Source organism: Chrysemys picta, chromosome 12 (genome assembly GCF_011386835.1).
Source record: "Chrysemys picta bellii isolate R12L10 chromosome 12, ASM1138683v2, whole genome shotgun sequence".
Lineage (NCBI taxonomy): Eukaryota > Metazoa > Chordata > Testudines > Emydidae > Chrysemys > Chrysemys picta.
In genome coordinates this window covers 12,222,978-12,245,237 of record NC_088802.1, presented here as the reverse complement: position 1 = coordinate 12,245,237, position 22,260 = coordinate 12,222,978, and the positions used below count along the sequence as shown (strand labels likewise).

At 51.7% G+C, this 22,260-nt stretch overlaps 1 protein-coding gene across 1 annotated transcript; it reads left to right on the top strand.

Moving 5' to 3' along the window:
* The first annotated feature begins 5,984 nt into the window (after positions 1-5,984).
* LOC135974978 (zinc finger protein RFP-like) lies at positions 5,985-18,608 on the top strand. Its single transcript, XM_065564694.1, has 7 exons — positions 5,985-6,474; positions 8,879-8,974; positions 9,537-9,767; positions 11,206-11,228; positions 11,942-12,057; positions 14,262-14,321; positions 17,049-18,608. The coding sequence occupies exons 1-7, from the start codon at positions 6,058-6,060 to the stop codon at positions 17,558-17,560; spliced, it is 1,455 nt and encodes a 484-aa protein (XP_065420766.1). The 5' UTR covers positions 5,985-6,057; the 3' UTR covers positions 17,561-18,608.
* The last annotated feature ends 3,652 nt before the right edge of the window (positions 18,609-22,260 follow it).

Sequence of the window (22,260 nt, the reverse complement as noted above, 5' to 3'; positions counted from 1 at the left end):
GACCTCAAATAATTTTTTAGTAATTTCGGTTTTGAGAAACTGCGCTCACCAGAAGCCACTGATACTGGTAATGTTAAAAGAATGTGTAATGCTATAGCAGTGTTTGGAGTGAAAAAATCATTTCTTGCTATAAATTCTAATACTTTTAGAGGAGAAGTTTTAGGACTTATTAGCTCAGATAAAGCTATTAATTCATCATACAATTCTACTGCATCAATGTCAGCAGCGTTATCAGTACGGAGCGCTAAATGTAGGTCTTGGCACTGCCTCATGAGGTCTTCTTTGGAAAACTGATTTTTAATATTTCCAATATCGTATAAAAATTCAAAAGTTTCACAGTGACCATGCAACTGACAAAATCTTTCTTCAATGGAAGTTATAGCTACATCCAAAATGCAATAGAAACATTCAACTTTAAACGATTCGTTTGGATCGAGAATAGGATCATCATGAGCCTCATAACAAAACTGTCTTGTTTTTTTCCCAGGACGAATGAATTGTTGGGGTGCAAACATTGGTTCAAAATCAAGATCCTCTGCTACTGTTGTTGCTTCTTTGACAGTTTCTTCAAATCCTTCATCTGAACGGTATTTTTTTAAATATTCCAGCGTTTTATTCAAAATCGTCTTTGCCTCAGATATGTCTATGGTTATGTTCTGCATAACTTTGCTGGTCAAATTAATTTGATTTAGAATATTGGGCCAAATAACTGTGCAACATGAAAATTGAAACTGCATCATTTTCTGAGCCAATGTTTCAGCTTCATGTTGAAATGAAGGATCACACGACAAGTCCTGGCTTATTTCGAATAATGCATCGTAAATCTCTCCTGATGAATAGCAGAATGGTCTAATAGCTTCTATCCTGCTTTCCCATCTAGTTTGACTCAGAGGTTTAAGTGTGAGTTTTTGTTCAAGATGCTTCTTCAAGACTGCCCAACGGTGTGTGGAAGCACTAAAAAAGTTGTAAATTGCTTTCACTGTGGTAAAATATGAAACAGCATCTTTAGATGATTTGGCGGCATCACTGACAACCAGATTGAGCGAATGCACATGGCAAGGAATGAAAAAAGCTCGATCGTTTAAATTCAATATTCTTGGCTGTACACCTGCATGTCGTCCTCGCATGTTTGAGCCGTTATCGTACCCTTGGTCGCCCATATTTTCTAAAGGTATTCCATAGTGTTCCAGTCTCTGTAGAATTACATCTGTGAGGGCTTTCCCAGTAGTTTCGTTCACTGGTATAAATTCTAGAAAGTGTTCACAAATTTTCACTTCTGAATTTTCATCAATTTTCAGAAACTGTAAACTATTGACATTTGCTCGGTTTTGCTCAGATCTTGAGTAAAATCAACTATAATTGAGTAATATTTGGCATGTTTCAAATTCGATAAAATTTCATTACACACTCCATTAGAAATTAATTCTATTACCTCATTTGGTGTATTTTTACCCAAATAATGGGTGTGAATCTCTCCATCTTTCACTCTTCGTACATGCTCAGCCATAACATTATCAAATTTTGCCAATAATTCAACCAATTTAAAGAAATTTCCATTGTTATTCTCATATAAAATATCCGAGGATCCACGGAATGCGAGGCACTGTTCGGCTAGGAAATTAATGATTGCCAGTAAACGTTCCAACACCACTTGCCAATGTAGAATTTCTGAATTTAGTTGACGTTGCTGTACCGAATCGATTGTTGTACCAGTACGTAATCTGTTTGACAGCTCAATCCAATTTGTCAATGAGCGTAAATGATTTTTTGATGTTTCATGTTCTTTCAAATGCTGATACAAATTTCACCAGTCATTAAAACCTGCAGTTGCCAGAAGAATGTCCGAGTTACAGAACAGTTTGCAGCAAAATCAAAAAACTACATCTTTGGTCTGTGAATACACTGACCACAATCTATTAATTTGTTCCCCATTTTTCATTTTTGTCTTCATACTGGATGGCATAAATTGACGATTCGACTGATTAAATGGATATTCAAATGTAGGATCTAGTTTTGAAGGACCTTTTTCACAATAATAATTCGCATTGTATCAATAATTATTGTCAGCCATATACTTGGATCCGATCCTATGTCAGTCTCTCCTCCTTCCAATAATTGTTTTTCAGTTTTAGATTTGTATAACAGTTCTTCATTGCTGGACTCTTCAGCTGAAGTAGTAAATCTTTGGATGGATTGTGATTGTTTGTCTTTATCAGTTAGCGAAGATAAACTTTGGTGAGATTGTTGTTCATCTTTATCAGTTGATAAAGGTAATCTTTCGTTCGATCAGTCTTCATCACCTTCAATGCATTGCTTAGAGCTTTCTCCTTGATTGTCAATTTTTTTAAAATACTTTTTCTGATCCTTTTTGCCATTTCTGTCTTTGTTGCCGGTAAGCAGCACCAGAAAGTCATTTTTGTTTTTGTCCCGGCATTTTAGCCCTATAACCACTGGCACCGACGCGAAACGGAAATTAGCGTGAATGGCGCCGATAGGGCAGCACAGTACACACACGTAATCGTGATTTGAGTGACTGTCACAACGTGACATGATATTTTTCACGTCACAGTCCTATTGCACTACTGTACTTGCCGTAGGTAAGGCGCTAGTCATTGGGGTGTGAGAGCTCCCCACGAGCTCGAATACACACTGGACCCAGCCCTGCTGGCGTTTTCCCAGCGCTGAGGCCGCCCAGCGGGCATGCAATGGAAAGCGCTCTGTGGCTGGAGGAGCCAAGGAAGAGGCGCTGGGCTTGCTGGACAGATTCTGCCCCTCTCTGCCAGGTCGCTCGCCCCCTGCAGGAGGAGAGGCAGAAGGAAACTCCAGGCACTGGAGTGCTGTGAGGGGCTGGGGAGGGAGGCAGTATCCTCTGGGGCTGCAGCAGGCAGAAGGTCCCCAGGGGTCCCGGGGACCCTCCCGCCTGGCCCGACTCTTACCTTGCTGTGGATCTGGCCCAAGGTGGATTCATCTCCGGTCACCGCCGCTCCCAGGACCAGGGGTTGGGGCTGCTGCTGGATCCTAGCCCTGCTCATCCTTGGTCTTCGCCTTGGTCCCGGCACGTGTTGGGCTCAGCCCAGCTTGCCACTCTGCTCCCCTCTCCCCTCCCCTGGCAGGAGGTGGAGCAGAGGGGAGGAGGAGGAGGAGGCAGAGGCGGGGACAAGCTGAGGAGGAGCGGACCGCCGGGGCGCCCTGTTCCCCCATCCTCTGCAGCCGGGGCAGGGCCATGCTACCGGCTTCCGCCTGGGGGGTGGTGGCCGCTGCCTGCAGGAGAGCGGCGCGAACAAGCCAAGGAGCAGCCCATCCTCTGAAGCCAGGGCAGGGTTGCGCTACTGGCTCCCACTGCTCAGGGCCGGCCTTAGCAAGAGCGGGGCCCTATTCCTGGGGGCGGGGCTTGCAGCAAGCCCTGCCCCCAGGACCCGAGCCACGCCGCACCGCCGGGGGGGGCCGGGGAGGCCCCGAGCCGAGCCGCGCCGCCGGGGGGGGGGGGCGCCGAGTCGAGCCGCGCCGCCGTGGGGCCGGGGGGGACCCGAGGCAAGCCGCAGGGGGCCCCGAGCCGAGCCGAGCCGCCGGGGGGGCCGGGGGGCCCCGAGCCGAGCCGTGCCGCAGGGGGGCCGGGGGGGCCCTGAGCCCAGCCGCAGGGGGGCCGGGGGGGCCCCGAGCCCAGCCGCAAGGGGGCCGGGGGGCCCCGAGCCCAGCCGCGCCGCGCCGCCGGGGGGGCCCCGAGCCCAGCCGCGCCGCGCCACAGGGGGGGCCCCGAGCCCAGCCCCGCCGCAGGGGGGCCGGGGGGGGCCCTGAGCCGAGCCGCGCCGCGCCGCAGGGGGCGCCGAACCGAGCCGCAGGGGGGTCGGGGGGACCGGGGGGGCCGGGGGGGGCCCTGAGCCCAGCCGCGCCGCGCCGCCGGGGGGGCCCCGAGCCGAGCCGCGCCGCAGGGGGGCCGGGGGGGCCCCAAGCCCAGCCGCAAGGGGGCTGGGGTGGGGCCGAGCCCAGCCGCGCCGCGACGCCGGGGGGGGCCCCGAGCCCAGCCGCGCCGTGCCACAGGGGGGGCCCCGAGCCCAGCCGCGCCGCAGGGGGGCCGGGGGGGGGCCCCGAGCCGAGCCGCGCCGCGCCGCAGGGGACCCCGAGCCGAGCCGCGCCGCAGGGGGGCCCCGAGCCCAGCCGCGCCGCAGGGAGGCCGGGGGGGCCCCGAGCCCAGCCGCGCCGTGCAGCAGGGGGGCCCCAACTGAGCCACGCTGCCGGGGGGGGCGGAGGGGCCCCGAGCCGAGTCGCGCCACCGGGGGGCCAGGGGGGACCTGAGTCGAGCCGCAGGGGGCCCCGAGCCGAGCCGAGCCGCGCCGCCAGGAGGGCCCCGAGCCGAGCCGCGCCGCAGGGGGGCCGGGGGGGCCCCGAGCCGAGCCGCGCCGCGGGGGAGGATGGGGGGGCCCGAGCCGCGGGGACCGGGCCGGAGCCGGGCCACGGGGGCCGTGCTGGGCCCTGCGGGAACGGGCCGCGCCTCCCCGGAGCCCTTCTCCCGCCCCCACCCCAGCTTACCTCATGCTGCCGGCCGGCCCGCCCCTGCTGCTTAGTCTCAGACTAATCAGAGATTCGCGGGAAGCAGGGGAGGGGGCGGGGCGTGCAGGGCTGGGGAAGAGGGGGAAGTGGGCGGGGTGAACAGCTGCAGCGCGGGGCCCTCTTGGCGCGGGGCCCAATTCAGCCGAATCGGCTGAATCGGCCTAAAGCCGGCCCTGCCACTGCTCTCCTGCTGTCAGCGGCCACCCCCCAGGCGGAGCTCATAGCGCGGCCCTTCCCCGGCTGCAGAGGATGGGCCGCTCCTCCGCTTGTTCGTGCCACTCTCCCACGGGCAGCGGCCACATCTCCCTCAGGCAGGAGCCGGTAGCGCGGCCCTGCCCCGGCTGCAGAGGACGGGCCGCTCCTCGGCTTGCAGGGGCGGGGATGAGCTGAGGAGGAGATGTCTGTCCTCTGCAGCCGGGGCAGGGCTGTGCTACCGGCTCCCGCCTGGGGGGTTGATTGCTGCCCACGGGAGAGCAGTGGGGACACGCTCCCCACTTAGTCGGCTCCCTGCCTCGCCGCACCCTGCGGCAGAACAGGCTCATTACCGCCCCCCCGGGGCGGTCAGGATCCAGCCCAGGATGCTGCTTGAGGTGGGGCCCCAGTGTTTTGCCACCCCATACATTTTGCCACCCTAGGCACCTGCTTGTTTAGTTGGTGCCTAGAGCCGCCCCTGGTGGTGGGGGAGGCATTGGGTTATTGCCCTGGGGGAGCTGCTGGGGGAGGGAGGAGATTTACCTGCTCACAAACAATTTTAACAGTTCCAAAGCTTCAACTTTTTGAATATCAGTGTCTAGTGTCATTAAATACACTTCTACCCCGATATAACGTTGTCCTTGGGAGCCAAAAAATCTTACCGCGGTATAGGTGATACCGTGTTATATTGAACTTGCTTCGATCCACTGGAGTGTGCAGCCCCGTCCCCCCAGAGCACTGCTTTACCACGTTATATCCAAATTCGTGTTATAGCCGGTGGCGTTATATCGAGGTAGCGGTGCAGTTCTGGTCTGACCAAAGTATTGGCTGATCCCCCATAATTTCCCACAAAATTTTAATTGGAATGAAATGCTTAAAACCCAGATTTTTCTGCAACTGTGAAAGTTTAAATCAATAAATATAAAAATTGCTTAAAATAAACATTGTCAAAATTATATATTATAAAAAAAATTCTGCCAAGCCTGACTATTCTGCCTTAAACACACAACTCCTGCAGGCTCATCCTCACAGGAGGATGCCTCAGTGACCCTCCACACCAGCACAGGGGCTGATTGCAGGCAAGGAGCTCCTTTGGGTTTTAATTACAGGCTAATTTCACTGAAAGTTACCTGTCACAGGTGTGACTGTACATGTTTTCACTAAAGCCTCCAGGGGTGAAATTGGTTGGGTCCTTCCTGCTCAGCAAACAACAGGAGTCAGTTTCAGGAAAGGAAACACCCCCTTGCTGCTGCAGGCGGGGCATAGTGTGAATTCAGGAAATTGAAACTAACCCTGATCCACTGCCCAGAGGGAGCCATGGCTGCAGAGAACCCCGTGGAAAGTCTCCAGGAGGAAGCGACATGTCCCGTCTGTCTGGAGTATTTCACAGAACCTGTCACTCTGGAGTGTGGGCACAATTTCTGCCGAGCCTGCATCAGCCAGTGCTGGGAGGGATCCGATACAGCCGCCTCCTGCCCTCAGTGCAGAGAAACTGTGCAACAGAGAAACCTCAGGCCCAACAGGCAGCTGGCAAATGTCGTAGAAATCGCCAAGCAGCTGAGTTTACAAGCAGCAAAAAGAGCAGGAGGGGACGGGGTGTGTGAGAGACACCAGGAGGCTCTGAAACTGTTCTGTGAAGAGGATCAAACCCCCATCTGTGTGGTGTGTGACAGATCCCAGGCTCACCGCACTCACACGGTGGTTCCCATAGAGGAAGCTGCCCAGGAGTACAAGGTAGGGAATTGCTGTCAAATGTAATGGGTTAACTTTTGGGTTTTAATTACAGGCTAATTTCACTGAAAGTTGCCTGTCACGGGTGTGACTGATCACTCAGCTCTGTAAAGTCTTCATTGTAAGGGAGATGCTTTAAGAAAATTAATGATCTGGCAGAGTGGCAACAGAGGCAAAATATCAAATCTTGAAAGCAGGATCTACACCCCCCCAGAAGCCCCGCTCACTCCATACCCCCCTCCATTGCTTGCTCTCCCCCACCCTCACTCACTTTCACCAGTCTGGGGCAGGAGGTTGGGATTCAGGTGTGGGTGTGGGCTCTGGGCTGGGGCCGAGGAGTTTGCAGTCTGGGAGGGAGCTCTGGGCTGAGCCTGGGGCAGGGGGTTGGGGTGCAGGAGGGGGCTCCGGGCCGGGGCAGAGTGTTGGGGTGCAGAAAAGGGTACAGGGTGCTGGCTCTGGGAGGAGGGTCAGGGCTGGGACAGCGGGTTAGGGTGGAGGAGGGGGTATGGGATGCTGGCTCCAGCTGGGTGGCACTGACTTACCTCGGACGGGTCACGGGCAGCAGTGCAGTAGTGCTAAGACAGGCTCCCTGACTGTCCCAACCCTACGCCACTCCTGGAAGGGGCCAATGTGCCCCTGTGGTGGGCATGTGGCTCTGCGCACTGCCCCATTCTGCAGTAACCACTCCTGCAGCTCCCATTGGTCACAGTTCCCCATTTCCGGCCAATGGGAGCTGCGGGGGTGGTGCTTGCAGGCAGGAGCCACGTGATGAGAACCCTGCCCTCACCCCAGGCTGGCCACTTCTGGGAGTGCTGTACGGCTGGGGCAGGCAGGGAGCCTGCCTTAGCATGAGCGGGCAATCCTGCTGCGCCGCCGGAGATCGCGATCAACTGGGAGACTCTCCAGGATCGACTAGTAGATCGCAATCGACTGGTAGGTGACCACTGGTCTAGCTAGATAAAAGATGGGAAGTGAAACTGAGGCATAAAACAGGGCAGCGAGTTGCCCATAGTTACCCAGCATGTCAGTGACAGAGCTTAGCACAGAACCCAGATCTCCTCAGACCCAGTCCAAGACCCGAACCACTTTGCCATGCTGACAGCTGAGCATCAGTCCCACCCAGTGATGAAGTGTGTACGTTAGGCGGGAGAGATCCCTTGATAAAGGTCCCAGGCCCAGCAGGGAGAGGTGGTTTCTCACTGGGATTCTGAACTCCCGTGTCGCTCCATGAGGGATTAAACTCAGATGCTGCCAGCCTGCAGTAGAGGAGATCACTGGGCTAAACAGTGTGTGGGACCCTGAGCACCTTCAGTACGCACACAAAAGGACTCCAGACGGCTCAGGTCCATGCCAAGTACCACTGGGATTAGACTGGGTTGTAGCAAAACCAACCACAGGCTGGAGCTGACCGGTGCCAGTTTGACCTGTTCTGTTGTGTACGTGGGCAAGGACCAGCCAAAGTGGTTCCATTAGTCCCACCAGGCAGCCTTTTGAAATCTCCCAGAATGCACTGCTTCTGGGATCTTTACCAGGGAATGGAACCGTGGGGCATCTGCCCAGGGGGCATTACCATGGAAAGGGTTTAGGACAACACTGGGGCAAACCCCAACCCGTTCTTTATACAAATCTGCATCATATCTAATTAGGGTGGTCACTGAGGCATCCCCAGAACATCGGAAATGCCCACGCCTGCCTGCATGGGCCCGTCCTCACCAGGATCAGTCACCCTGTGTGGGCCCACCACTGCTTTTTTCAGTGTGCCACCCACCTGCATCATTCTGTATGAAGGTGCCATGCCCACCGGTGTTCTCCTGCATCCTCAGTCTCCTCCTCTCCCTTTTGCAGCAGACAAAGCGACGTCCAGTGCTGGGTCCCTACCGGACAGGGATAGTGCTCCACAACACTGGAACTGCGCAGTTTCAAACCAGACGTATGGCCTCTCGGCATCTCATGGGGTTTGCCCTGGTGCTTAGACTAGCTCTGCCCAACCAGTGCAGTCCCTGGGGGCTTCAGGGCTGAAATCCCAGCCCATATTGAAACCCTGGTGGCTTCTGGGATTTGTATCACTTTGTTTGTTAAACCTCCTACAAAACATGGTTATTGATTCACCCCCATGTGACTTTGGTGCCCTCTTATGCGCTGTACCACTAATCAGTTCACAAATACCAGTAAAGCTTGCTTATAATTGAAATCTCTAATTACTAAAAACACTGAACCGGAATTGGTAATGAGTCTGACTGTGACACGCTCCCAGTCTCCATTAATAAGGTTTCATCTCCTTGGTGGTCCTGATGTCACAAAGTGATTAGAACCATAGTCATCTTGGGTTTTGGGTGGAAAAACACCCACTTTCAAGCACCTCTCAACTATCCAGATGAAACCTTGCAAATAATTTCTGTTTCTCCAGGAAAGAATCCAGGCCCATTTGAAGACTCTGAGGGAAGAGAGAGAAAAGCTGCTGGGATTGAAAGTGACTGGAGAGGGGAATAGTCAGGAGTATCTGGTAGGTGCCTGTTGTTATGAACCAGAAGGGACTGGCAGTGAAAGGTCTGTTTGGAGGCAGACTCCTGTGTGGCCTTGGTGAACATGGGGTTATATGTGTGTTTCTCCACTGGATTGCTGAGTTTGATTCATGTGAAGACAAGCCCTAAGCTTCTCTTTCAATTGGTGAGTCTAGCCCTTGTGGCTTGCTCAAAAATCCTCCCCAAGTGAACTGAATGTCCCCGTGAAGTGCTGTCCACTGTGTCTAGACATTTTGTGCATTTTTAAAACATTTGTTTCTTTTAACTCCCCTGGTGTCTCTGTCAGTGTAGTGCTGAGTCCTGCCTCCTGCTGCTCTGGGCATGAATTTCCAGAGACCATAAATAACAGAATATGCTGACCATGACCGACATGGAAATATCCCTTTCAGAGGGCTACTGGGGCCAAAGGGGAAGGTATGAGAGAATCTCCTGCCTAGTACACACAGGGTAGAGTCAAATGTCAGAAACCACACTCAGGTTTCCATGAAAGGACCCCGGGCTCCATCCATGTTCCTGACCAGCCCTTGCCCTATTTTCATACAGAAACAAACACAAACCGAGAGGCAGAAGATTGTGTCTGAATTTCAGCAACTGCAGGAGTTCCTGGAGGAACAAGAGCAACTCCTGCTGGCCCAGCTGGAGAAGCTGGACAAGGAGATTGTGAGGATCCAGAATGAAAATGTCAGTCAACTCTCCGAGCAGATTTCCCATCTCAGTGAGCTGATCAGTGAGATGGAGGGGAAGTGTCAGAAGCCAGCAAGTGAATTCCTGCAGGTGAGACTGAATGAGAAACATAGGTGGGTGCTCCAGGACAGCCAGCTCTCCCCCTCAGTGCCACCCACCATCAGCCTGCCGATCAACTCCTCTCCCTTCTTCCAGCACCATCTGCCTGCTGCAATCAGCTGTTCCCCTGTGTGCAGGAGATACTGGGAGGGAGGGAGAGGAGCGGGAAGGGAGTGTGCTCATGTTAAGACTCCCTCCCCATTTTGAACTCTGGGGTTCAGATATGGGGACCCACATGAAAGACCCCCAATCTTATATCCCACCAGCTTAGGTTAAAAACTTCCCCAAGGCACAAATTCCTTTCCTTGTCCTTGGACTGGTATTGCTGCCACCACCAAGTGATTTAAACACAAATTGAGGGATGGGTCACTTGGAATCCCTATTCCCCCCAAATATCCCCCCAAGCCCCTTCACCCCCTTTCCTGGGGAGGCTTGAGAATAATATACCAACCAATTGCCTTTAATGTAAGTACAGACCAGACCCCTATCTTTAGGACACTAAAATCAATCAGGGTCTTAAAAGAAGAACTTTATTATAAAGAAAAAAAGTACAAGAATCACACCTGCAAAATCAGGATAGAAGGTAACTTTATAGGGTAATAAAAAGATTTAAAACACAGAGGACTCCCCTCTGGACTCAGCTTCACAGTTACAAAAACAGGAATAAAACTACCTCTTAGCATAGGGAAAATTCACAAGCTAAAACAAAAAATAACCTAACGTATTTCCTTGCCTTAGTTAGAATTTTTGTAATCTTAGATGGATCATTTCAGGTAGATTTTCAGGAGATGTTGTACCTGCTTGGTCTATCTCTCCGTCGGGAGAGGAACAAACAAACAGAGCCCAAACAAAACCTCCCCAACCCATCACATTTGAAAGTATCTGCTTTCCTTATTGGTCCTTCTGGTCAGGAGCCAACCAAGTTATTTGAGCCCTTACAGATAAAGCGATTCAGTACAGCTGCAAGGAGGTATTTTATGTTACTCTTTCCTTTATATTTATGGCAGCTCACAAGAGGAGGCAAAGAAGAGACAGGGTGGGGGTTGAGTGGGAGCGGGAAGAGTTGGGCTGCGGTGTGGCATAGGGAAGGGGTGCGGTGGGGTGGGGCATGGGGTTGAGCACTCCCAGGGGCAATTGGAAACCAGCACTCATCATTAGAAACATGCCAGACCCCCACACAGGGAGGAGTGGGCTGCTGAATCATAAGCACTGGAGTCCAGCAGTTGGAGATCTCAGTGTAACTCGGCGTGTGCATTGCTGACATCTGAGTGAGTATTATTCTTAGCAGAGTCACAGAGGTATGAAAGATGGAAAAGCCCCATTAGCTCAGGGAATCAATGGCCCTGGGGCCAGGGCAGGGTCTCTTCCCTGGAATCCCCTGTGTGTGTGTTAGAGGGGACTGAAATTCTTTTGTCTCTCTCTCCTCTAGGATGTCAGAAGCACCTTGAGCAGGTATGTGGCTCCCACACACTCCACAATGCTGGGAAAGAGCTTGATGATGAGGGTAGCACCACATCTCCCCAGGGCTCTACAGGAAAATGTGTGGGAAGATCACATGTTGGATACAAATCTCTCTGATCAACTTCATCCTGGGGTGCTTACTCTTGTACAGAAGACTCTGGAATTCTCCATTCAGTGGGAAAGACTAACCTCAAGTATTTTGTAGAGATCTCACATCCCTGGGGGACAGACTGCCTCAGGATTGATAGACTATAGGCCTGTCACTGCTGGGGCAATGGTCACTATTCAGCCCAGGGCAGCAGTTTTCAAGAGTCTTTCCCCATCTGAGGACTGTTTGAAGACCTGTGTGGAATGAACTGGGGAGGGGGTAGTTGGTGTCTCAGTCTAGTTCCTAGAGGCAGATTTCTACAGCTCTTCACCTGGGAACCTCCTGTTCCTCAGAGCATGGAGGGCAAGGAGTGAATTGGCCATGGAGACTCAATTCCCGTTTTGTCCCCAGAGCTGATCTCTCCAGACCAGAGTTGAAGAATATTAATGACCTTTGAAGGGAAGGTTGCATGGCCATGGGCTGTGTTGCAGCTGCTCTGAGGCTGGGAGAAGTTGAGGAATTCTAACTCCAGGCCCATTAGAGCAGTGACTCCCTAACCAGAATTTATAATGAGTCACACAGTGAAATATAATCCCGTGAAATTGTTTCTCTGCAGGTGTGAGACGGGGAAGTTCCAGCAGCCAGAGGAGATTTCTCCAAAACTGGAAGAGAGAGTCAGTGGTTTCTCCCAGAAAACTATTGCGCTATTGGAGATTCTGGGGAAGTTCAAAGGTACCTAGAAGGGATCTAGGGATGGAAATTGGGATGAGCCTCTGAGAAGAGAATGGTGCTGATCAGTTGGTTCATACTTGGATGAGGCTGTTAAATTAAGAAATGACTCAAAGACTTTAAGGCCAGAAGGGACCATCATGATCATCCAGTCTGACCTCCTGCACATTTCAGGCCACAGAATCTCACCCACTCCTGCAATTGACCCCAACCTCTGACGAAGTTACTGAAGTCCTTAAATCATGATTTTAAAACTTCAAGTGTAACAGGTTGAGCACTCACTGGCGAGGTGCGTCCTGCTGGTCAGTCCAGGAATTAGCTCTCCAGCTCCAGAGCGCCCACTGCTGGCCAGTGTTTCTCCTGCCTCAGGCCCCCCATGTCCCTCCTGAACCCAAGTGCCCCGTACCTTGGGGTTCTGCCCACAGCAGTACCCCCACACTCTGGGTCTCCCCTCCAGGGGAACCCCAACCCTCTAGACGCAGCTTGCCTCAGTAGCTAGTGCCAGTCATCATCTAGTCCCCTTTCTCTGGGGCAGCCTGCAGTCCACAATGTCCACTCATCATTGGCAAGGGGGTTGGACTTGCTGCCTTTCTAGCCCCAGCTGCCTCCCTGCAGCCTTAGTACCATCCCTGACTCTTCAGAAGGCAGCAGCCTGGGGACTTGCCAGGCCAGAACTCCCCTTCTCTGCCTGCCCTGCCCTGCCCTGCCCTGCCCTGCCCTGCCCCTCCCCGCCCCAGCGCTGCCTTGTGTAAGGTACTCTGTGCTCCCAGGCAGCCCTGCAGTAAGACTCTTGCCTGCCTACCTTCCAGCCCTTTTATCAGGGCCAGCTGTGGCCTAATTGGGTGTGGCCCCAGCTGTGGCTGCCTCCCTAATCAGCCGACCTCAGCTGCTTTTCACCTTTTACCTCCTTTTATCCCAGGAACAGGGTAACTGCCCCGCTACACAAGTTACTGAGAATCCACCATTGACTCTAGTTTAAAAGCAACTGACCTGTGCCCTACGCTGCAGAGGAAGGCAGGGAAAAAAGCCCCAGGCTCTCTGTCAATCTGACTTGGGGGGAAATTACTTCCCCATCCCAAATATGGTGGTCAGTTGGATACCGAGCATTTTGGCAAGACCCAACAGCCAGACACGTGGCAAAGAACTCTCTATAGCTCAGAGCCCTCCCCATCTACTGCCCCATCACCAGCCATGGGGCACATTTCTCAAAGGCGGATCCAGCCTATCACTGTGCTCTGGTCCCATTTGCAGCTAGTCTGGGCCAAATGGGCTGTAGGGAAGGAGAAAGCCCCTCCCCCATGATTAGGGATCCCTCCAGCACAGGAGCCTTGCGTGCCTCCTCCCCAGCAGCTGCAGGCACAAGGCATGTTCCTGAGAGGGCTGGGAATGGGGTGGGGGTGGTGAGGGCCCGTGGAAGAGGGAGGGGGTGGACGAGGGATAGAGGGACATGGGCCGTGTAAAGCTGGGCCTTAGACACTCTGCACAGTGGCCAAAACACACGGGGGCCATTTCATAGGGATGTAACTCTGGCTGGCTTCAGAACTTCCTCAGCCTGTGCCAAGGTCTGCACCGGCCCCTGCAGCCACTGAACAGCAGAGTCACAAATGGCCCCTCCCCTCTCTCCTTTCACCGGTACAGGGGGGAATCGGACTCATTGAGCCAACCTTCCCCCCACCTCAATTTCCACCTTGATAAAATGGTTTTACTATTATTTCTATTTCTGCCTATGGAGGACAAGGCCCCATCGTGCTTCTCTCTGTAGAGACGCTGAGTAAACAGACCAAACAGCTCACAGTTAGAGCCACGATTTAGGAAACTCTCAACATCCCGTTAGTGTCTAAGGGACCAAAGTGGGTAAAGTTACTTTTATGCCAAAGTCTTTGTACGAACTGGGTCTAGGTTATGACAAAAGGCAGTAAGTGAACGAGACAAACCAACCTGAGTCTGAAGGGTGGGAGGGGATGGTGAGGGAAAAGTAAATCTCACTTACAGATTGTCCTGGGATGGTTGTGAAGCTGCAATGCTGCTGGCTCCATTGCTGAGATATGCCTGATTGAGAGGGGGAATGGGTTTCAGACCTTTTTATATTAAATACTGAGTGTGTCTCTGGGCCTCTCTGTCATAATTATAAAACAGTTTCAGAGTGGGGACGCTGTTATAAATATGAAAGTCTGAAATCTCACCTCTCTTCTCCTTTTTCCCTCCAGACACTCTGCCCTCTGAATTGGAGAGAAAAAGGGGAGAATCATTTGGAGCACACAGACAGGGTGAGTTTGCAGGTGAAGATTGCCTTTAAATTATGAGAAAATTCTAGTGAAAACATCTTCATGAGATTGTAGCTAAAGTTACCAACCAAACTGACAGTGACCATGACACACACAGCCTAAAAATAACACATTAAACGGTAAGAAGATCAAGGGAACAATGTCCCCCCTCCCACATATACCCTTTTAAAAGTGGGATGACCAGGACACTTTTCAGCATGGGCATAGTTTGGGGGAAGAGGACCACATTGCTCCCCCACACTGCAAGCCTTGGGCAAGCGTGGAGCATCGCGGGCAGTGTCTGTGCTTTGGGTAGGGCAGCTGATCAGCTCCTTTGTATGTAGCACAGCCCCTGCCCCGTGGCACCAACCTCTCCCTGGTGCTGGCCTCTCTCAGTGGCCCCACCCCTGCTGCTCTTTCCCTGAGGCCCTGGCCAGGCCAGAAGCCAGAACCGGGCTGCCATCCAGGGACTGCACTGGGGAGACCTAGACCCTCCACCGGTGCAGGGTGGTCCACCCTGGGGAGCGGGGACATGGGCCGGTGGCTGCTCCCAGAGGCCCATGGACCCATGTCCAGGGCAGGTGGAGTGTCAGGGGCTCTCTATAGCGGGCAAGTCTCCCAGCCTGGCCAGGAGACAGGGCCTCAGTCAGGGCCATGTAGGGGGCGGGGACACAAAAACAGAGAGAGTGTCTGTCCTGGGATGGTTGTGAGGCTGCAAGGATGCTGGCTCTAGTGCTGGGAGATGTACAAATCAGAGAAGAAAGAGACGGTTTCAGATCTCTTTATATTAAATAAATGAGTGTGTTTCTGTGCCTCTGTCATAATTATAAAACAGTTTCAGAGTGGGGACGCTGTTATAAATATGAAAGTCTGAAATCTCACCTCTCTTCTCCTTTTTCCCTCCAGACACTCTGCCCTCTGAATTGGAGAGAAAAAGGGGTGAATCATTTGGAGCACACAGACAGGGTGAGATTGCAGGTGAAGATTGTCTTTAAATTATGAGAAAATTCTAGTGAAAACATCTTCATGAGATTGTAACTAAAGTTACCAACCAAACTGACAGCGACCATGACACTCATAGTCCTAAAAATAACACATTAAATGGTAAGGAGATCCAAGGGCCAATGTTTCCCCCCCTCCCCCCCACTTTTAAAAGTGGGATGACTAGGACACTTTTCAACATGGGCATAGTTTGGGGGGAGAGGGCCATGTTGCCCCACAAACTGCAAGTCTTGGGCAGGTGTGGAGCATCGCAGGTAGTGTCTGTGCTCTTTGGGCAGGGAAGCTGATCATCTCCTCTCTGTGTAGTGCAGCCTGTGCCCGTGGCACCAACCTCTCCCTGGTGCTGGCCTCCCTCAGTGGCTCCACCCCTGCTCCTCTTTCCCTGAGGCCCTGCCCCCTGGCCAGGTCAGAAGCCAGAACCGGGACACCACCCAGGGAGCCCAGACTGCACTAGGGAGCCCTGGCGCACCTCAGGGAGCGGGGACATGGGCCAGGGACTGCTCTCAGAACCCCAGACCTATGTCCAAGGCAAGTGGAGTGTCAGGGGGTCTTCATAGTGGGCAAGTCTCCCAGCCTGGCCAGGGGGCAGGGCCACGGAGGGGGCGGGGCCACACAAACAGCCCTGACACCACCCTTAGTGCTCAGTTCATGCCCATTCTGATGAACAGAAACACTCTTAACTGATCAGAGGGGTAGCCGTGTTAGTTTGAATCTGTAAAAAGCAACAGAGGGTCCTGTGGCACCTTTAAGACTAACAGAAGTGGGCATTCAACCACGAAAGCTTATGCTCCAATACTTCTGTTAGTCTTAAAGGTGCCACAGGACCCTCTGTTACTCTTAACTGAGTTGCACCCGAACAGAGCTCTGTGCCACATCCCTCTGCTTCACCCGGTGCCGGGAGTCTCCTCTTCACTCTTCTCCAACATCCTGCGTTTCCTTTGGGCAGGGCTGGACTCTTCCATTGGAGCTGCTCCCTGCTTCCTGGATAGGGGAGATGCTCTTCCTGTGATGCCGGCAGCTCCTCCCTTCTCTCTGGGCTGGGGATGGGGCTACCCCACCCAATGCAACCTCCCGCTCTCTGGTCTTAAGCAGCTCTTCCCCAATGCTGCACCTTCCTCTCTCTTCCCTGGCCTGGGAGTGGAGGCTGCATTAGGGGAGGGAGCTTTCCTCGTGGGGGGGAGGTTAAAGCTGGTATCTGCCTGCCTCTTCTGCTCCCTCCTCGATAAAAGCTTCTAGCACCTTCTTGGCTGTGTCTCTGCCACTATGAATGGGGCAGCACCAGGAGCAGGATCTGGGAGCTGCTGAGGCCTCTGTGATAAATGAAGCAGAGAGTCCTGTGGCACCTTATAGACTGACAGACGTATTGGAGCATGAGCTTTCGTGGGAGAATACCCACTTCTTTGGCTGCATGTGGGTATTCACCCATGAAAGCTCATGCTCCAATACATCTGTTAGTCTATAAGGTGCCACAGGACACTCTGCTGCTTTTACAGATCCAGACTAACACGGCTACCCCTCTGATACTGTGATAAATGAGAAACTAATGAAGTGGGACCCATTACAAAGACTGAGGAGCTGCAGTGACATCTCTGCTCAGTCTACCAGAGGCAGCTCCCTGGGATCCAGGCCTGTCCCAGCCAGAACAGGGCTGCTGGGGAGTGTGAGAAATGGTCCCAGCCTTCCCCGGGGCCAAGCTCTGCCTCTAACACTCTGATTCTCTCTCCCCAGTGAATGTGACTCTGGATCCAGACACGGCTCATCCCCAACTCGTCCTGTCTGAGGATGGGAAAAGTGTGAGCTGGGGAGACACACGGCAGCAACTGCCCAGCAACCCTGAGAGATTTAACACTGTGCTCTGTGTGCTGGGCTGTGATGGATTCACTTCGGGGAGACATTGGTGGGAGGTGGAGGTGGGGGATGGGGGAGGCTGGGCTGTGGGAGTGGCCAAAGAGTCTGTGAGGAGGAAGGGAGAGATCCGCCGTAGTCCTGAAGTGGGGATCTGGGCTATGGAGTGGTGGCTGGATCAATTCCAGGCTCTCACCTCCCCGGTGACCCCCCTGCCCCTGAGCCGGGTCCCCAGCAGGATCCGGGTTTGTCTGGACTGTGACCGGGGGCAGGTGACATTTATCGATGCTGGTGACGAGGCCCCGATCTTCACTTTCCCGCCGGGCTCCGTCCCTGGGGAGAGAATCCGACCCTGGCTCTGGGTGTGGAGATCCCGGCTCAGCCTGTGTCCCTGAGACACACAGCAGAGGGGGGAACAGGAAATCAGCCTCTCTAGCCTCATGGGCCCCAGTCTCTATGACCTTGGAGGACTCCCATCTACCGAGCCCCTGGCTCCTCATCTCTATGATCCCTGGAAGCTCCTTCCGCTCCCTCTCTTCAGCCCCAGGGATGGGAGGGAGAACAACCCCTGGGGCTGTAGGAGGGGCAGGGGGCAGAACTTACAGCCGGGCTGGGGACAGGCAGAGGTGAGGTGATAGTGAGGACACAGTATGAATCAGTCAGGTTTGGGAAGGTGGTGGCGAAGCAGCAGCAGCAACAGCGTTTTGTACAGATCTAAAACAACAAGGAGTACTTGTGGCACCTTAGAGACTAACAAATGTATTTGGGCATAAGCTTTCATGGGCTAAAGCCCACTTCATCAGATGCATCGAATGGAACATATATTTCGACCTTTAAAGTCTGTTACTGAGTGTCCACATAGGTGGAAGTGTTCTCCCACTTGTTTTTGAATGCTATAATTCTTGATGTCTGATTTGTGTCCATTTATTCTTTTGCATAGAGACTGTCTGGTTTGTCCAGTGTGCATGGCAGAGGGGCATTGCTGGCATATGATGGCATATATCACATTGGTAGATGTGCAGGTGAATGAGCCCGTGATGGAGTAGCTGATGTGGATAGGTCCTATGATGGTGTCCCTAGAATAGATATGTGGACAGAGTTGGCAATGGGGTTTGTTGCAGGGATAGGTTCCTGAGTTAGTTTTTTTGTCATGTGGTGTGTGCTTGCTGGTGAGTATTTGCTTCAGGTTGGGGGGGCTGTCTGTAAGCGAGGACTGGCCTGTCTCCCAAGGTCTGTGAGAGTGAGGGATCATCCTTCAGGATGGGCTGTAGATCTTTGACGATGCACTGGAGAGGTTTTAATTGGGGGCTGAAAGTGACAGCTAGTGGCTGTAGACTGCATTTGCTCCACTCCCTCAGACAGAGACAAACACCCGTTGCCAACTCTGTCCACATATCTATTCAAGGGACACCATCATAGGACCTAACCACATCATCCACTCCACCAGGGGCTTATTCAGCTGCGTATCTACCATGTACATTGGCCAAACCAGACAGTCTCTAAGCAAAAGTGGCAATTCTTCAACAAAAAAATTCAAAAACAGACTCCAATGAGCAACTGCAGAACTGGAATTAATTTGCAAACTGGACATCATCAAATTAGGCCTCAATAAAGACTGGGAATGGATGGCTCACTACAAGAACTAAAAAAAACTAATTTCCCCATGCTAATTTGCCCCTACTGTGACTCACACCTTCTTGTTAACTGTTTGAAATGAGCCACCCTCATTACCACTACAAAAGTGATTTTTCATCCTGTTGATAAAAGCCCACTTTAATTGATTTGTCTCAGCCTCCCACTGGGTAAGACAACTCCCATCTTTTCATGTAATGTTATAGATATATCTTCCTACTGTATTTTCCACTCCACATATCTGATGAAGTGGTTTTAGCCCACGAAAAATTTTTTGGGCATAAGCTGTTAGTCTCTAAGGTGCCACAAGGACTCCTTGTTGTTTTTGCTGATACAGACTAACACGGCTACCACTCTGAAACCTTGTACAGATCTGTGTCCTTCGATCTCATTGGGGTCTCCCAGCCCGGGATCAGCAAGAGGGGAAGGGATAAAATCAGGGAAAGAAGAGAGCAGCTAAGGGGGATGATCTGTGACAGGGAGGAGAGACACAGGGAAATAAACAGGGATGGGAAGTGAGGGCTAGAACAATAATGAATAGAAAAGGACAGTATGGAAGGAAAGGGGATATGAGCAGGGTGGAGAGATTCACTACATGTTACTGAAAGTGAGACTATAACTCATGAATTCCTGATATTGATTCCAAGGCATTGGTGCTATTGTAGTGCCATAAAAAAAACTGTTCTCAGTAGCTGAGGAATCTCCTTCCCATACGCTGCGGTTATTAAAGCTCCTTCTCTGCTGCTTTTACTTTCCTGCTTTCCACCTACTTACTGTAAATAAAACATTAAAAATAATTCCTGTTTCTTCCACTTTAATGTTCCAGCTGTAGTTGTTGTGGGCAGTGTCATGGGATTTGCTTCCCAACCTGGTTGTGTCCCCCCAGCCCCACAGGGAATACCGTGCCCAGGAGGAGAGTTTGGGTTTTACTGTGCTGTGTCACGATCCAGCCTTTGCTCTTTCTCTGAACTGTATGCAGCCATGTCAATCAGGAATTGCTCAGCTGTGCTCTGCGGAGAGGTGACTGGTTGCACAAGGGGCAATCCATGAAGGGACTCAAGTGTTGCAATGCTGAGCATCACAGTGAGTATTTTTTAGACAGCAAGAAAATCCCGGGAACAGCAGCACTGTGACCCTCAGAGCTGAGTCAGGGGTGTAAAGTCCCTAGACAATGCATGGGCATCACAGGCACCTTATAGTGCGATTCAGAAAAAACAGCTCACTAGGCAGGGAGCCAGCTAAGCTAGACAAGGGGAGATGCTGACAAGGGGAGGGCTGTCCTGAGCCCTTCCCCCCCTCACAGACAGGTGCCTAAATCAGGGCTGCAGAGGCACATCTATCTCTGCTTAGGAACCCACAGATGGGAACCCAGCACCTGGCGTTTCTTGCTGGACTGAGGTAGGCACCTGCCTCGCTCCACACAATTTGTGTGTGTGGGGAAGGAGGAAGTTTTCGTGATGTTACCCACCTTATAACTTTTACCCGCTCTGTGGTTAGAGCTCTCAGCTGGCATGTGGGACAGCCAAGTTCAGTCCTCCCATCACACTGTCTAGAGTAGCTCACGAATGTGAGTACCAACCTCAGGGCAAACAGTTACAAACCAAGGCACAAACCCCATGCTGGTTGTGAGTTCTGTATTTAGATTTCATGACCAGGTATCAAATGTGAACCCCTCGATCAGTATAACAGCCTGAACGTGGCATCACAGACCGTCCCCTTGAGTACTCCTGTCTATCTGGCTGTTTTTCTGCCTCCTCCCCTGCTGCAGCTCCCTGCCCCTGCTGGTGGGGCTGCCACGTTCCCAGCAGCAGAGTCGGGGAAGCTCCTGCACACAGTTTCTATGGTTAAAGCCACCAGCTGCTCTATCCTGGCCAAAGAGAACGGTGGAAGACGTGGAACAGGAGACAGCCTCTCCACAGACCCGGAAAAGCCATCAACAGAAACCTTCCCATCCCAAGCCAAAGGGAGCAGGAGGTGGGAGCACTTATGGGAGAGCCTCTCCCTCATCCAGAGACAGGAAAGAGCCCCCCTCAGCCCAAGGCAAAGGGATGTGGCAGCCCTGATGGGGAGACCTCTCCATTCATGTCTCTGAATTTAATATTTCACACATGTAGAAATAGTCACCAGAATCCACTTGGTCAGAGTTACAGGTGTTTGGATGCTGGGCACTGAGAAGGTTTCTGTCAGGGCCGGCTCTAGGCACCAGCAAAGCAAGCAGATGCTTGGGGCGGCACATTTGCAGGCAGGGCCGGCTCTAGGGTTTTGCTGCCCCAAGCAAAAAAAAATTTGGCTGCCCACCTGCTTTTTTTTCGCTTTTACACATGTTTGCACTTTGCCGTTTTGTTTTGACTGTTTAAAATTTTTAAAAAATGAAAACAGAGAATTTGTAGTTAGTGAAATAAAACAATTTCCTACTAGTGTAATTTTAACATTTAATTTTAACAAAAAGGGCTGGTCTATGGGGGGGGCAGGTCGATCCAATATACGCAACTTCAGCTACACGAATAGCGTAGCTGAAGTCGAAGGATCTTGGATAGAATTACCTGGGGTCCACATGGCGCGGGATTGACGGCTGTGTCTCCCCCAACGACTGCGCTACTGCCGCTCACTCTGCTGGAGTTCCGGAGTCGATGGTGAGCACGTTTGGGGATTGATATATCTCGTCTTAACGAAACGCGATATATGGATCCCGGATAAATCGATTGCTACCCGCCAATACGGCGGGTAGTGAAGACATACCCAAACACAGTTACAAACAATTTGAGTTCAACTATACACTGTAATGAAAAACGTTAGTGTCTTCCAGTTTCTCATAAATTAAAAGAATGTATATGAACTAAATTTTTCTGGTTTTTATACTTGCACAGTCTTTTAATAAGTCAGTGAAATCTTAATTTTTTGCAATAGTACTTTCAATTGAAATTAATGCCAGTCCTGACATACGATTTTGAGACATGGTGGACCTCAAATAATTTTTTAGTAATTTCGGTTTTGAGAAACTGCGCTCACCAGAAGCCACTGATACTGGTAATGTTAAAAGAATGTGTAATGCTATAGCAGTGTTTGGAGTGAAAAAATCATTTCTTGCTATAAATTCTAATACTTTTAGAGGAGAAGTTTTAGGACTTATTAGCTCAGATAAAGCTATTAATTCATCATACAATTCTACTGCATCCATGTCAGCAGCGTTATCAGTACTGAGCGCTAAATGTAGGTCTTGGCACTGCTTCATGAGGTCTTCTTTGGAAAACTGATTTTTAATATTTCCAATATTGTATAAAAATTCAAAAGTTTCACAATGACCATGCAACTGACAAAATCTTTCTTCAATGGAAGTTATAGCTACATCCAAAATACAATAGAAACATTCAACTTTAAACCATTCGTTTGGATCGAGAATAGGATCATCATGAGCCTCATAACAAAACTGTCTTGTTTTTTTCCGAGGACGAATGAATTGTTG

Bases quoted from the DNA above. Each gene is read 5' to 3' on its own strand.
- LOC135974978 (XM_065564694.1), top strand. From the start codon at position 6,058: ATGGCTGCAGAGAACCCCGTGGAAAGTCTCCAGGAGGAAGCGACATGT. The intron at 9,768-11,205 runs GTGAGACTGAAT...TCTCTCCTCTAG, and splicing joins CAGCAAGTGAATTCCTGCAG to GATGTCAGAAGCACCTTGAG. The intron at 12,058-14,261 runs GTACCTAGAAGG...TTTTCCCTCCAG, and splicing joins GATTCTGGGGAAGTTCAAAG to ACACTCTGCCCTCTGAATTG.